The sequence below is a fragment of the Ambystoma mexicanum genome, chromosome 14 (assembly GCF_040938575.1).
Source record: "Ambystoma mexicanum isolate Mex_15411 chromosome 14, UKY_AmexF1_1, whole genome shotgun sequence".
Classification (NCBI taxonomy): Eukaryota; Metazoa; Chordata; class Amphibia; order Caudata; family Ambystomatidae; genus Ambystoma; species Ambystoma mexicanum.
Genome location: NC_090940.1, coordinates 598,831,332 through 598,848,121, shown reverse-complemented (window position 1 = coordinate 598,848,121; position 16,790 = coordinate 598,831,332). Strand labels below are relative to the sequence as shown.

Genomic DNA, 16,790 nt, shown 5'->3' with positions numbered 1-16,790 from the left:
ATACTAGGTCTATGGGTAATTCTGGTAGTGCAAGTGCATAGGTTATGAGAGGGAAAGGGGAGGAGAGGTGAGAAGGTTAGAAACGGAGGCAAGGGAGAAGAAGAAGAAAGGACTGAGAAACAGTGAGTAGGTGAACAGGCGAAGTAGATGAAATTCAATGATAAGGGTCAAAACCAACCAAGGTGGAATAACCACTGCCTTGATCCAAAGTCAAAACTGAGCAAATCATGAAGCAAGAGTCCAGAATGTGAATGCCATGATGCAAAGTCATTGCTGTGCACAATATGATTCAGGATCACAATGATTATGTAGTGCTCAAAAGGTCCAGCATGGGAACGTCAAGATTCCGATGGGGTGAAGCAACGTGAATCAAAAGTCAATCAATAGCATCAGCAACATAGCGCTGATGGAACCTCCATAATGTGGCCGTCAGATTCAGACTTCGGTCAAGGTGGGGTTTGTTGAGGCAGAAGAGGTAATGCAGCTGCTGTATAACGAGGGAGGGGAATGAAAAGTGTGGTGGCAGAGATGCTAAGGTGCCAGGAGGGACAACGCCAAGGGAGGGAGGTGGAGTGGGGGAGAAGGGGAGGCAGAAAGGTTGGGTGAGGAAGAGGCAAGGGAGTGGGAGAGGGAAGGGGTGGCCCAGAACACCATCAGTGCTGGATCAGGGAAGAGTAAATATAATTATTCTGGCAGGCACCCACATCCATACACCAAGGGGGGGCAGCTAAATACAATACACAGGCAGGCAAGCACATCCAATGGGGGGGGCAGCTAAATATGATACAAAGGCAAGCAAGCACATCCATACACCGGGGGGGGGCAGCTAAATACAATACACAGGCAGGCAAGTGGAAAGGAATGAAGGAGCCCTTCACAGAACTGACCTTAGGAGGCAGCAGCCTCAGAAGAGCGGGGTGAATGAGCAGACCCTTGGGACTGGCCTGGTGGTAGACAGGGAGCAGACAGGGGCCTTAGGAGTGGGCCTTGGGTCAATAACAAAATATCCTGGAGTGTCAGGTAATACATGGGCGAGAAGCCGGCCCTGTTGAATGATTCAATTAGTGGGCTGGTGGTTTTGGAATGATATGAAAGTACATGAAAGACAGGCACTCCTGAAAAGGTTTGGAAAAGGGCAACGAAAACGGTAAGTGGAGATTATTTTTGGTGGAGCCTTGTATCTACTCGCTGGTGGGAGCTTCGTGTGAGACGCACGCCCTCTGAATAACTGGGCCTGCTTCTGAAGGGTTGGCATTGGCAGACTGCACAGGATCTACTTGATTTCCCTTGGCAAGTGTGCTATTACATGTTTTGCAAGCACGCAAGACTACTGAAAGTACAGCTAGCTTTGTCTTTATTTGAATCGCTTCCTAACACCATCCCTTTCACACCCTTCAACCTGATCTTCCCCATACTGGGCTTAGCAATAGCCTTGTGGCTGTGTTAAGCACGAAACGAGTAACTTAACATGCATGACAGAGTGTAATGGTGTTGTGGTTATTGTGGTCGACGCATCATAATTCGGGTAAGTCGTTTTCTGTTGCCCTGAACCATGTGATCCTCACATATTTGGCACTGTGTCTACAGGAAGTGTTCATTGCCAACAATCCATCCGTGGGGATTGCCCCCAGCCTCATTTGCTGCCTCTGGGGAAAGAAGGGGAACCGTCCTACCAGTAGTGCCATGCAGGCTGTTTCCAAGCATTTTTATTATGTCCATTACAGAGTCACCATATGGATCCGGCTCGCTGTTGGCAAGCACTGTAAAGCAGGTTGTGTCCACACTTCTCCGTCCACATCAAAATTGTGATGTGAGTGAACACACCATCAGATTCCCTGCACAGAGTGGTTTTCCAGCTGAGCATCCCGCCCCATGCAGGAAATCAGTTCAGATGAGTGCATAAAAGCCGGTATCCATTTTGTGTTTCTTATTACATTTTTTAGATTTTGTACTTTCCCCTTGATTTTTCTTGCATCTGTGTGGCATTGTAAAGTCCAGCATCTAGGAACATGCATTTTCTAGCAATCCCCCAAACATGTCTAGTAACTCTGAAAATATTTTTACTACCCTTGCCAGCGTACTACCCCTCTGAGGGCAAAAAAGGAATATGTCAAGACATATGTGCTTACCTTTCAACATCATCCAATGACTCTGAGCTCAAACTGCTACCTAACCAATCAGGGCATGGCGGAGCTCAGGTCAAACACGAACTGTACTAAAATGTCGGCCTCATTTGTGCACCACCGCAGTCACTGCGACTTTGGGGGGCGCACAAAATACTGACTCCCATTACTGCACCCAAGCAAAGCGGAGGTTGCGGGGGTGTCCCCCTCTCCTTGGGTGCAGTAATGTGAGCCAGGGACTGCAAGGGACAAGAAAATACAACAACAAAAAAGCACCCTGCAGCATCAGCTCCGACCTATGTATCTGGGAGGAACCGACGCCGCAGAGATAGCGGGGAGTCAGCAGTGCACACAGAAGTATGTGCTGCAAAGGTAAGTGGGGCAGGGGGTCGGGTAAGGGAATATGGGCCAGGGGACACATATAAAGTGATCTAACTGATCACCGCACCGTAATTGGCGTCGACATTTTCATCTGCGCAGTTATGGGCGGCGCAGAGATCACATAGATTTGTGAAACATGTGTAGCCAGATAATAGCCGTTGCATGAACAGTCCATTGGCAACCTATTATTTTAAGGCATTAGAAGCCACAACCAATGCCCACATTTAGTGGACTTTTGAACTTGATTAATAAGTACCCAACCAGTAGACTATCCCTTTCATTCAAACTTACCGGCTGCTTTCTGCTCTCCCAGTTTGTCTAGAATGTTGAACGTTATGTCAAGGTATTCTCTTTGTATGGCACTGACAGCAATCTTTCTCTGTTTCCGCTGCCTGGGAACAATTTGGATCTTAAACTCTGACTCTTCGGCTTCTTCCTTCTGTTCCACATTTTGTTCTGTATCTGATTCCATGCCAGGATCCGGCTTCTCGCTGTCTGTTTGGTTTTCAGAATCCTCAGGCACTTCGGGTTGAGCAGCTTTAACCTCGGCATCTGAACCCTCTTCATCGGGGGTCTTGGCTTCCTCTAACTCACAGTCATCGTCAATGGACGTATCATGAAGGGCATTCGACTTTCGCAACTGATCTCTCTTTTGCTTCAGTGTTAATGGGCTCCCACTGGGCATGTCTTGGATCTCCTCTGGTTTGGCTAGTTCTTCCAAGTCTGTTTGGTTTTCAGGAGTAGGGAAAGAAACGTCTTCCTTTCGCGATACTTGGTTATGGCTCAGATCCTTGGACGAGAAGTCTTTGGAGCAATCCTCAATGCTTACATGTACAAGGGGAATCAAGCTTAAGCTCAACGCTGAGGCACTTATGGGACTTGATGGAGAGGAAATGATCATTTTGACTGATATTCCATCGTTCAGTTGACTGATGACATCAAAGTCTTCATCGTCACTTTCCACTATTCTGAGAGGAGGCAGTGGCTCAAAAACTAAAGAATCACTATCTGACGTTGAGAGAATTGACTGCTTTTCAGGTCCCGAAGTTGAATCGGAGGATAAGTCAATTAGATCCACATCCTCCCGATGAGTAGAAGGCTTCACTGGAGAATCAATTTTGACCTCAAATGTTTCCATACAGCTAAGCCTGACTTCTGGTATCACTGGCCTCCTGATCTCCTGAAAATGATCTCTTGTGGGTGGGGTCACATGTATTTCTGTGTGCTCAACTTTGTTGGTAGAGTTCTGCCTGGAACGGCCATAGTCATTTTGTCGATTGGCGGAATAGGTCGCTGTGGTGGGGTGAATAAGGTCACAACGGTCGATGCAGGACTTTCTGCGATGCTCATCTAAGCTAAACAGCAGGGAGTCTGAATTCCCAATGTCAAGGGATTTTTGTTTTAAGGATCGCAGCCTTTTTTTCTGGATGGTCTCTTCTCGAACGCAGCGTAGAATACTGTCTTGCAAAGCCCCACTTTCTCTATTTTCAGCCAGTTCAATTTCACCTATTAGGAGAGATAAAGAACATTTATATAAAGTCAGACACAACCAAACAGGTGTTTTTCCTATTTTCTTCGGTTGTTCATTTATTGCTAGTTATTTATTTTGGTACTGGGTGACCCTATGGTTGAGATTTTTAGAGCCTTTTGGCTCATGACCGGGCTCATCATCCCAACCAATATTAAAACAGAGTTTAATTTCAGGCGATTCATGATGGATACGTAAGAAATTCATAAATTTTGGGCCATCTGCATGACCTGGATAGATTTTGTTATTTGGTGGGTTGATGAGCGCTGCGGCACTTTGAAACTTCGATGATGGTGATTTGGTGCAATATAAAAGCACATTAACATAACATAATATTGTACAGCATAGCCTTTGTTGTGTTTGGTGGTAATTTGCCTTTAAATCAGCTGAATTGCTGCCAAACGCATTTACTGTTACCGCTACTTGGCCCTCTGGGTTTACTACGCCATTACACGGGGTGGAAGGGCGGTGTTCATCCTTAATTCTGAAGTCCATAGGACTCCCTAGGGATTTCAGGGGAAATACATCGAGTGGTATTTCTGCCGCGATAATTCCTCTGATATTTGGCCTCAAAGTGGCTGGTTTGCCTGCAGCATGATGCTGCAGGAAAATACTCTACTTTAAGGTCAAACTTGTAGTTCGGCGATGTGGGAAAAACCAGCAGTAATTCCATTACTGTCCAAAAAAGTGGCAGTAACGGAATTGCAACCAGTTTCTTCCCGCACCTCCAAACGTATAATGAGGGCCATTGTCACAAAATAATTTTCTATATTTGGTATAAGCTTTGAGGAGTATTTAATTCTGACTCCTATTTTACTGCATATTCAGCAACCCAAACAAGCTAACTAAGTACAGAAGGCAGAACTAGAACAGAGAACCCTGTTTAGTAAGCCTTGAAATATTGTTTTTTTTCAATCTGGATAATGTGGAATTAAAATATAAAACAGAAGTAAAAGCTGGGAAAATAAGTATCCTGAATCTGTGATTGATTAATACAATATCCAAACAGTATTGCCTGTTAAGGTTTCTTGAACAGCCATGTCATGGGGTACATAATGGTCTCCGGGTTCGGTGTCCAATAAGACTTTGAGGACTAAATCGCTGGTAAGGAATTACAATGCGTTCTTACATTTGCCCAAAATGGGCATGCCCTAAACTGACTTTGTTAAATAGCATTCAGGGTTGTCCAACTTCTGGCCTCGAGGACCGGGATCCTAGCGGGATTTCAGGATAGCCCTCATTAATATTCATGAGGAAAAATGTGCATACATTTAGAATAATGGTATGCAAATTCATCACATGAATATTAATGAGACGTATCCTGAAAAACAGACATGGATCTGGCCCTCGAGGCCTGGAGTTGGACAACCCTGGATGAACGTGAATACGGGTCCTAATTTTACTCACATCAGGCAAGGTGTCACAATTCAGTGGGAAGAGTGTTTTGCGGTTATATAATATTGTGAGCTATGTCTAGTGTGTGTTATGAATGTGGAAGCAAAGTGCCACGAACTTCTGTAATATTTTAGCAGATTGCCATATCGCAGGAAGGGTCGGTCATGGGTACAAAAATGGAAAACCAAGTCAGCGTATATATTAGGACTAGAAAATGTGACTACATATCCAAAAAGTAAATGCAATACTCCATCAAATTGACAGAAGAATAATTTACTTATTTAAGGTTCTTTTAACATGCCCCAAAATATAAATAAGGGAAAAGTAATTTCACTGTATGCAGTCTTGATTGGACCATGTTCAGAATCCCCCACTCGGTTTTGCCACATTCTAAAATGAAACACTGATACATTTTGAAAAATACAGACAAAGGTGTCAGAACAGATGTAAAGACTGCAGTATTTTATTCACTAGGAAGGACTAAAATAATCTTACAAATTAGAGACTGAAAACACAAGGAGACTTGCAAGGGTGTAGATAGTGCTATACAAATGTTGTTGGGGAGAATCGACCAGCACAGCTGGAAACCCATTTTTATACAGCATCAAAAACAATTGATAATTATCGCGCACAACAGCATTGGGATGTGTTGCCATGGTCCATGTGGCCTGCAAATAACATCTCTATGTGCTGTGCAGGACAAGTTCTACAGCTATGCGATTCTAGGCAGTTGCCTAGGGCACGTTTTGCACGGAGTATAAGACGTGCATCGGATTGGCCCAACGGGTATAAAATCAGTCTTGTTTGTAGGGCTGGGTGAACGAGATTAAGGGATAAGTCAAACCACCAAAATTTAGAGATGCTTGATGTCCTCCAAGCCTTCCAAATTTTCAGGAGATTGGTCCAGAAAAGTCCAGGGTTCACCCACGGGTCAATCGTTAGAGCTCTGGTGCTGCTATTTGAACGGTACCCCATAAAAGGCCCCAATTTCTCAAATCTGCTCTAGTCTGGATTGTCTTCTACCTGGAATGTTGCTCCTTTAAAATCTCCTGGACCTCGCATCCCTCTGATCCCACCCCTTTCCCTGTCGGCTCCCCCCAAGGACCAGTCCTTGGGCCTACGCTTTGCACCCTAGGTAGGCTTATCTCGTCCTTTGGCTTTCACTATCACTTTTCTGGCAACGCTCACATCTTTTTCTCTTTTTCTTCCTTCCCCCCAGCCAACGCAAAAACGGATTGACACCTGCCACACTGGATGGCTCTCGGCTGCTTCATACTGAACTATTTATGAACAGAAGTCACTATTGACCCGACTTCCGATGCCATGCCTACTCTCCCCACCTTCCTTCCGGACCTTCTATCATTCTTGCCCAAGGCTCGTGACCTTGGGTCCTCTTTGATAGGAACCTCTGACTACAATCATTCATCACTACCACTGCCTCTGCTGCTAATAGGAGCCTTCACAGTGTTTGGAAAATGAGTCACGTCTTAGTGACTACTCTTCGAAAATTCTATTCTCCATCTTCATACTCGGCAAACTGCTCATGCCTACTCCTTGGCCTTCCTCTCTACTCCTTCCTCTCTCGAGATAAAGTCCTCAAGGTTTGTCACCAAATTCTCTAGAATCTACGCTGATCCTCCTCTACCCACCAACACCTTGCTTGCTCTACGCATAACTGTGCCCTTTTCCAGTTCCTTCTCCTGGTCTACCAAGCTATCAGCGGTCTTGCGTCTCAGTTACTGGCTGTCTGTATCTCTGTCTACTCACCATCTCGTTCTCTCTGCTCCTCTGCACACAACCTCACTGTCACACGCCCCTAACGCCTCTTCTTGCTCCTTCTCCCTACTCACCCCGCTCTATTGGAACCCGATGCTCATCGTCAACAAAGCAGATGCCGGACTGTCGATCTATTTAAAGCTTGGCTTAACATCACCAACTGGGTAAAGAGGAAGCCACCTCCCCCACATACTACAACGTAGTTCCTACCTCATGACAACACTCGCTCCAGTCATACGTAATAGTGTAATTTGGTATATTAGTACAGTACTACAATTTAGTTGGCAACACTTGCAACCTTGGTTGATGTTACCCTTTCTTTACACCGTCACAAACTTGCACACCTCTAATTCTCATTTTAGCACAAGCACCCTTTTTTATCAAGGAATTCCTTTGTTATCTGTAAATGCGCTATTGTGAGTCATTTTGTCAGTGACACTCCTGTTCCTGAAATGAATAACAATCAAAACAAAAAACAACCTCCCCACGCCCCTTAGTGGGGTAGGCCCACACAGGATATCAGGCCATGTTAAACCTTTTTTCTATTTCCATTGTACAGTTCTTGGGATGGATGGTATGAGGAGCCAGTGGACGAAGGGGGCAGTGAGAGAAACATAGGGTGCGTAGGAGGTGAGGTGGCCGGTTTGCTCCCAAATGTCCATCGAACTTTCACATTTCACCGATCTTTGGAATTGGTGGCCGGCAAGTCACTTTTTGGGGGGGCCACTTGCGGTAACTCTGTACCAGAGAGAGGAGGAATGTGAAATGCTACTTCAACTGAGTGGGCTTAACTGTTTGCACCCCCTCTTTTGCTGTGTATAGCCCAACCCATAAGTAGTCATGCTTCTAGTGTGGTGACCTCTTAGAAGCTATGTGTGAATTTAGAACATGCACGTCATGATCCAATGGGCAGTCTTGAAATGCGCTTACGGAGTACCGAGGCAGCCAATAAGAGACGGTGGCCTTGGAAGATGCAGCACAGCAAATCTCAGCTACCTCGCATCATCAATGAGCCACCTTCATGAAATAGGAATTGTATCCATCATTATGGGAGTGGCATTTGGTAGGGAAACAAGCACACATTAAAGACCCTATAGAAGTCAATATTCACATAAAGAACTTTACAGGTCAATAGTCCATACTTCTCTGTGCATTCATGTCCACTTGATGGTATTTCACCATTTTGCTGCCGCCTATTCGTTTCAGTCTTGCGAAGAACGTTTGCGACTCCTTGTTGCCAGCCCCAGTGGGAGTGTCATGTACGTCGGACTCGTCAAACACGCTGTCCTCTTCTGTTGGGATAAAGTCAAGACACCGCTTAGAGTTTGACCAACAGTGTCAACATGATATCTACCATTCAAGGGGTCAATTAAAAATACATTTTAGTCAATGTATGGGGCGTAGGGAGACTGGGAAATACATTTTCATAGACTTTAGCATACTGGGAGAGGGTAACATATATATTTTAATGACATGTTCACAATGTATATGTATGAACCTTAGTATGTTCTGTGAGTGTGAGCTAGAGCGGGGTGCACAGCGATTACGAGTTTCTATCTAATTCAGGATGAAAATATAGGGCCTCATTAGGAGTCTGGCGTAACCCTGCCGGTGCTACCGGCTGGTTGCCGCCGGACCCGTAAATATTTACCGGCGCCTTAGTTGCCAGTGCCACTGGGAGATTACAACTCCGGCAGCCCGGAAAGTGAGGCACCGGTAAAATGTAAGTCCCCATTCCCATAGAGTCCCATACAACTATCTGAATGGGGACACGGAACATTGCTAACGGTGCCTGTGCCTCCATGACTGGTCTGCCAGGTCAGACCTGTCGGCATAGCGGCTCCGGCAGGCAGACCTGTAATATGCCGTCCAGAAACAACGGTGTCCGTGAGCTTACCGGTACCCTTGTTTCCAGACCGGAAGAGTCATAATGAGGCCCATAGACTCTTGCCTCACATGAATAAACCTACAATATTATGGCTGTACAGACCGAGGGAGCGAGGAACCGAGGTACGGGTCATTATCAAGGGATAATGATCCGCCGGTCATTATCAAGGGATCAGGGGATAATGACCCGCACCTAAATTAAAGTTGGGGAAGAGTATATATCCCTTGCGATAATTACCCCTTTCGAGGTCTATGAGGTTATTAGCACGTCGAAATAACAACAAGACAGGTTTTGGAACTGTGTAAAAACGTTAAATTAACAGTAAGTAACGAAAAAAACACAAAGCATCTTTGTAAATGAAATGTGGTTTTATTTTGGAATATTTAAATGAAAAAGATTGTTTTCATAAGATAAACATTTTAATTGTAAACTTCGATGAACTGGAGAAGTTTGACAATGCGCGTGCCTTATGGGAAATATAAAAGTAAACAGGTTCTCTGTACAAGAGTTAAAGCATTGTTACTTTGGTGCAATAAACTGGATGTTGCCAGTCACGTTGAAGGTGCAGTAAAAAAAAAGCTTGCAGAGTGCGAGTATCTTATGAAAGGAAATCTTCCTATTTCATTGCAATGCTGTTTCTAGAAAGCAGAGAAAAGCTTTGTAATTGTAATTGGTTATTTATCACGCACTTAATACCCAGGGGCTTCTAAGCGCGGACCCGGGGATTCAGCCTGTGTTGCTCCATCTCATCTTGCTTTGCCCTTGAGCTATCCTCCCGAGACTTTGTGTTTTCCTCTCTGCTTCTAAAGTCCAAACATTTGGATTGGAAAGCATTAGAAAAGAAAAATACACCTGCGCTGCTTCATTCAGAGCAGCGGCCGGGGAGAGTCAGGCAGGGTTGCCATGGAAATAGAAGATGGGATTCCGCTCGGAGCCCATCTTTCATTTCCATGGCTTCAAGAGGAAGCCGTGCCACCTGGGCAGAGGAGCCCTTAAGTGGAAGGTAAGGAGTTTTGGTTTGGGTGGGTGGGGTGTCTGGGAGGCGTGGGTTGGGGGCCGGATTTGTATGTGGGAGGCGGCAAAAGAGCAGCCCCGGATGCAGCGACCACTAGGGAAGCTCTGAACCCTGGCTTGTATCAGAAGATTCAACCTGGGTTTCGAGCAACCTGATTGGCTGCCGCACCCGCCGGGGGTGCTAATATTAGTTATTGACTGCATTCCTCTATTCCAATTGGCTGCAAGGAGGTCAAGAATGCATGTGCTAAAAGTGAAGCGGTCACTCCACTTCCTATGACACTATCAAGCAGTTCCTGACAGTCACAATTAGAAATTAATATGTAGGAGAAAGGGTGGACCTATGAGTTGAACCACAGCCAATCTCACTCTTATCCACTCGGCTCAACTGCCCGCCAGTGTAGACCTGCCAAAAATCGGGGAATATTTTTTCCTAAAATGTCCAATGGCACAAAGGTGGATTTTACACACCTCTGGATGGATTAGTCAACAAAGGATGTCAGGACTGGGTTGAAGGTGACATGTCCATGGGTGGCAGATGTCCCCATGTACCGCTGATTGTCCAGCAATCAGTTTCATTGTCCTGGGACCTGCACCAAGTAAAGTAAGTGCAGTCTGACTAGTGATGGGTGGACTACCGTGAATTTTGGGTTGTCTCGCCAAAATACAAAATAGACGTGTTAGGAGGCAGGTTGGATAGAGGGGCGTAGTGTAAGGAAGGCATGGTATCAAACAGTGAAGACAGACACAAGTGACCACAGTTCAAGAGTGTTTATCGAACTTCAATGGGTTGGTAGAAGTCCTATCTAAACCTAAATGTAAATATGACAGCAAGCTATGACCGTCAAATAATAATAATGCAGTCCTAGGGGAGACTGTCAAAATAAAAGGGCCTATACTAATAAACCAATTCCCAATCTTTACTTCTAAATACAAAATGAGTGGGATAACAATGTAAGCAAAAGAAAAGTGTTCAAGAAATGATAAGTCAGGATAGTTAAGCGGTTAGGTTCCCATCCCCACGTTTTCAGCACGGGGCAAGGCAGCACGTGCGGGCTTCACACACACTCTGGCTTCTTGGCCACAGGGTAACAGTACAACACTTAGGCATCAGGGCCTTCCGCCAAAGTCTCTCTCACAATGACAGTCTCTTATTGCAGAGGGCCTGATGCAGCAAACAAAACACAAAAGTTCCTTTGCTTGGTCAGGGTTTTCACTTTCACAAGTTCACGACAAAAGTTCCTTTCCTTTTCCAGGGTTTTCTCTTTCACAAGTTCAAGACTGGTCTCCCTCCTTTGGGCTTGGACCACGGGTCCCCCTCGTCTGGGCTCAAACCCCTTTTCTATAATGTTCACAATTTGGTCTCCCGGGTTCGGGCTCGGACCATGGATCCCCCTCGTCCGGGCTCAGATCGAAGACTTTTGAATGTGCAATGGGTTTTTGCTTTAACCGTCGCAGGACCACTTTGATTCACTTCACACAATTTACACTTCACATCAATCTTCTACTTTTGTTTCTTTTATCAGGGTACCATACAGAGTCATTTGACTGAGCGCATTCACAGTGCTGGACCACTGTCAACGGTATCATATCTTTCCTTTTAATGTTGAAATATTCACCAGCAATTTAGCTTCACTCACATCTTTCATCACACGCATTTAACAATGTTCATTCTAGCACTCTTTTTACAATGTTGCCGCTTGCAACCTTGACTTCAACACAGACCGGTCTTCCCAACTCGCCGGCTGTGCTGTTCTCTGTTGCTTCTTTTTTCTTGGAGCCACGGACGATATAACGGCATCTGCTACTCCTCCCCACCTTGGTTAGTTACAAAGAAGGACCCTCTGTATCTCCGACACACAATGCAGGATTCTTCAGCCTGGTTTCCTGGTCTTACGTTTTGTCGGGGGGGAAATTCTGCCGGGGTCGGCCGGGCCGTCCGCAGACCTCCGGGCAGGGAGGCCCCAACTCCTCCCGTATATCCCAGATGAGATAGAGTATGAGAAACACGCAAGAAGCAAGGTGACTCTGCTGTTTATTAGACAAAAACGGCAGGGATGGGTCAAGGATCGTACGCGTCCGTCCTGACACACACACAATCGTGGGGCTCGCAGGCCCTTTTTACCTTAGTATGACGCGCTACTTGCGTCACCTTGGAAAGTTAGCAAAAAACCTATCGCCACTCTTAATTGGTTGCTCGAGTGGTAGGGTTAGTATAGCATACGTATAGAGAACAATATTAGTGGACAAGAGTTAGTCAGGTGATATATCTGGGTTGTCCCTACAATTAGATACATGAGAATTGTTACATGAAGACCCCTGATGATTGGTTAATGTTAATGGCGTCAGTGATAAGAGCCCCATGTTCTGATTGGTGCGCCCGCGAGCTTCCCAGCTTGGGACCATCGCTGTTCCCAGCTCTCGGTGTACCTGTCATTTGCAACAATGTTTCACTATGAGTACGTGCAGACAATGTGAGGACTTATTCATGAGCTGGAAGGCCGACTACTCCCACTGTCGCAGATGTCCATTGAGCCTTTTAATTGTATCTGCCTGTGTCTTGTAACGAGGGATCCAGACACCTTCTTCCTCCTGGGCTTGGCATCCTGTCAGGTTCGGCTTGGTCACGTGAGGTGGGACCGTGTTTGAGGCAGAATTCTGCACAATTAATATTGTTTTTCCACTGTGTGCCTGGTTTAATTTGCAGGTGTGATTTTATCGTTGGTGTGCGGCGTGCGAGGTTGCAACATTGTTCCCTTGATGGTCTGCTTTCGGAATGTGGGTTTGCAACATTGCGACCTTGGCTGTTTGCCTTCGCCGGGTCCATTCTGCAGCATCAGCAACCTGACTCTTGTTCTTTTAACGTCCATGGAAGCTCTTGTTTGCGGCCTACTTAGGCCTGGTGTATAGATAGAACCGTTTGGTGCACAGGCGCTTTAGGTTATAGTATCATATAGTCTTATGACCAGTATCGTGTCTTCGTTATATTTCTCATTATGGCACCTGGGTTTAGGAGAAGCGTAAGCAAGCTCTTTAGATGAGTTCATGATGCGTCTTGCGTTTCTGCGTTTTGAGAGCCTATGTGGAAAATAATAAAGATGCACGTCCGTGAGTATGTCTGTCGCCTACGTCATAGCACTGAGTATATTCTTCGTGTAGATTGGTGCGGGAGTGTCCAGTGTGTATATTTGCACAGGTGTGCTGACCGTTGGCTAGGTCGTCATGGCATCTCTAACGATGTGTAGGTTTTAGTCTAGTTGATCCGTGCCGCAGGTGTCGGCATGGGCAGGGCAGGCTGCTGGGCAGGCAGATGGACACATCCGTATGTTCCTGTACCAGGGTATTTGGTCGTCTGGTAGATGGGCAAACTCTTCTCGTGGCAGGTGCCTGGGCCGTGATCCTTTAGGCCAGGCACGAGAGGGGAAGGACGGGAGCCTGTTTTTCCATTCTCCCACTTCAGTCCCCCCTCTGGTCGACTTGTCGACCACAAACATATCCTTTTCGTTATCTCCTCTTACTCTCCATATCTTAGTTATTCCTCCTAAATGTCCATAGTGGTTAACATGATCTTCAAATGACCAATACATATATTCACAGGTTCCTCCAGGAGTACAGTATACCCATTTCCCTATGTAACTCCTGGGGTTTCTTGGGTTCTCGATCTTCACCGATGGTGGGTCCAGGTGGTTGGTGATGATCTGGTTGCGCAATTTCTCTCTCTCTTGTATTATTATGCCTGTGTGTTGGCCGTCATCTGCTGGCATCAAGGGGTGCATACCGACCATTTCAAGCAACTCGTCAGTGGTGCGTGCCTTCCGGGCCTTCCAAAATCTTATTATGATCAGTGTAGCTCCAGCCAAAATAGTACAACCAACTATAATTTTCAGTCCATCTGACAGCCAAGATGGCATCCATGACCATAATAGCGAAAACCAGCTCTCATCCTTTTTCACACCTTTACTTTCATCCATCATTTTGGAGTGCATCTGGGCCAATTGTGAAACTGCTTCTGTCAGTGTACCGTTTTCAGCATCGTTGGCAGGAATGAACGTGCAGCATGATTGTCCTATCTTTGCGCAGATTCCTCCTTCCATGGCTGTGAGGAGGTCCAATACATATCTGTTCTGAAGTGCTACCATCCTTATAGCTCGCAGCTCCTCTTTTATTGCGTTGAATCCATTTACTGTAGAATTGATGGTCATCATTAGTTCCCATCTAGTTATCTGGAGCCATTTAGCGTTTGCGTAAGCCTGCAGTCCCGGATGTATTATTGAGGAGAAGAACATTGCTGCTCTGCTGAATAGTCTGTGTTCTGGCGGAATTGAAGTGAGTGCCGTTTCCGACCTTCCCCATAGGTAATTTCCTGTCAGAGGTTCTCCTTGTCTTTTCCTTCTATTTAGGACAGTATTATTGCTGTTGGTCCTGTTCCCTGGCTCCTCCTGAGGTGGTGCAGATCTCTTCTTTCTCTTGTCCCCTTCATCCATTTTGGGAAAGTTCGCCACATTCACATGCTTCTGGGGTACCACTAGTGATGGTACATTGACGTGCACCATCGTGCATACACCATTCCACAGAGGGGGCAGTGTGTGGTATGCCTTTTCTCCACAGGCCCAGTAATGGTCCATTATCACTGCTGTTCCTGCTCCCCCCTCAGGTAACTCCATCACGCTTGCACAGTTGGTGTTGTATCCTACGTCCACCTCTCCTTTATGTTGGTAGCATACCTTAGGCGCAGTCAGCGGCAGTATTGTTATTGGGTCTTCATCCGTCTCTATCCACGTGAGCATGGGTACGTACTTGATCCAAGTCGTCCAACATCTGTGGTTGTGTGCATCGATAGTTGAAATAGTCTCTTTTGTTACCATGTTGCTGCCAATCACTCCTATCTCCCATTTGTTGTCCAGGTACACCTTCCCTGTTATCGTCACCAATGGCCTCTCCCAACATCCTGGTTTACCAGGAACTTCAGTGGCGTACCAATCACATGGTAAATACTGCAGTGTTACTTTCTTTGTTTCCCCTTTTGCAGGACCACTTGTTATGTATCTGAATGCTTCAGCATGTAAACTGCTCTTGTGGTAACTCAAATAAGTCTTGAGGAAGTTGTTTTCGTATGGGTATGAGTCTCGTGTTTTCCACACCATATGCACCACTGTCCCTTGAAATCTTCCTTTCGTTTGGAACAGTGCCAAGTATATTATGCATCGTGCTGTCTTTTCATCTATTTCTGTGGCAACAAATGTTCGAGAAGCGCTCATGGCGTATGGTATTAATGAGCAAACGTAGCAGCTGTCTTCTGTTGTCTGCTTACCAATGCGGGTCATGTGTTGGTACCATATGTTGTTTGAGACGTGTGCTGAATCTTGTATATAATTGTCAATACCTTTATTATCTGAGTATGTGCTGCGTTGAACTCTATTTAGCTTGTGCGCAATTTTACTAGTATCACCTGACGTAACACCTGTTGCAGCTGGGGATGGGGGTGGATTAGGTTTGGGTACAGCAATAATATTGATAGCATAGCTGTACTGCCATACAGAGGCAGCCAAGAACCCGGTGATCATCAAAATCCCTATTATTTTTATTACACATGCTAATTTCACCGGCATTTTGCTCTTACCTTGCTGCAGTCCGGCAGCGTATTCTTGCGACGTTAGAGTTGCCCGCCTGAAAATTCTCAATATGCTGGTTATTAAATGTTAGTTGTTGTTTTTTAAGCTCTCCCTATCAAATAGTCATTCAGTGCCCAGGCGAAGAGCTGTTCCCACGCTAATCTAAGCGATCTATCTCTTAGGACAGGCAAGTATGGGTGGAGGTGGGGCATTGAGTATTCTATGGCCAAGAGGAATGCTGTGTAGTAGACACGTACCCTTCTTCTTTTCAGGTACGTTGGCCTTTTTATTTCATATACAAATTGGTGTGACAATTCTTCTGGGTAGTTATCGTCTGAGGGAACCATCTACTCCTGGGCAGTGAATTTGTTAGTTATCTATTTTCTTAGCAGTACAATAATACACAGTTCCTGCATGTGCGAGAGAAAAGAAAAGAGAGCATTCACGTGTTTACATGTGTACGTGTGCAAGATAATGTCCTTCAGTTCAGTTATTACTGCAGTGGGGGTAGGGGTCAATGGGCAGGGGGTTTGGGGCTCAACTGGCGGAAGTATCTTTACTCTTTGAGCGTGTGACCATGGGGTGGGCAGTATGGGGATCACCCCTTTCTTCTTCAGTTATTGTCTCTGGGGAGTCTGGGGAGTGACAGGGTATGGGAACACTTGGGCCATTGGCTGTGGTAGAACTTTCTTCCTCCGTTGGTGATGTTGTTGCTGTTCTCCCAATGGACCTGTCGGTGGCGCTGGGGCGGGTCTGGAGTTTGTAGATCTTTACATCGTGTAGGTGGTTCCAGGCACACTTGTCCTGTAGCTTTACTGCTCTCGTTGATACCTCCTCTACCAGATGGGGGCCAGTGAATCGTGGACTATTCCATTTCCTGTTGAAATTGCGAAGTAGTACGTGGTCACCTTTAGCAATTTTACACAGTCTTTCCTTTTCCAGTTCTTTATCCGCGTCTTCTTGTTGATTGCTGTTAGACCCGCCCCGTATGCGCTCGAGCTGTTGAGACACAAACACTACACTAGTAATCAAAGAAGACACATATTGGTACATTTCATCACCAAGAACACTCG

The 16,790-nt window shown here is 45.8% G+C and overlaps 1 protein-coding gene across 9 annotated transcripts in view; it reads right to left on the bottom strand.

Annotated features, from left to right (window-relative positions):
- UNC79 (unc-79 homolog, NALCN channel complex subunit) overlaps positions 1-16,790 on the bottom strand; it is a 538,994-nt gene that overhangs the window by 207,023 nt on the left and 315,181 nt on the right. For all 9 annotated transcript variants that reach the window (XM_069637971.1, XM_069637972.1, XM_069637973.1 and 6 more), the window contains 2 exons: positions 8,346-8,495; positions 2,796-4,010 (listed from right to left, as the gene is read on the bottom strand). In XM_069637971.1, coding sequence (XP_069494072.1) covers positions 2,796-4,010; positions 8,346-8,495 — 1,365 coding nt within the window. The remainder of the gene's footprint in view (positions 1-2,795; positions 4,011-8,345; positions 8,496-16,790) is intronic.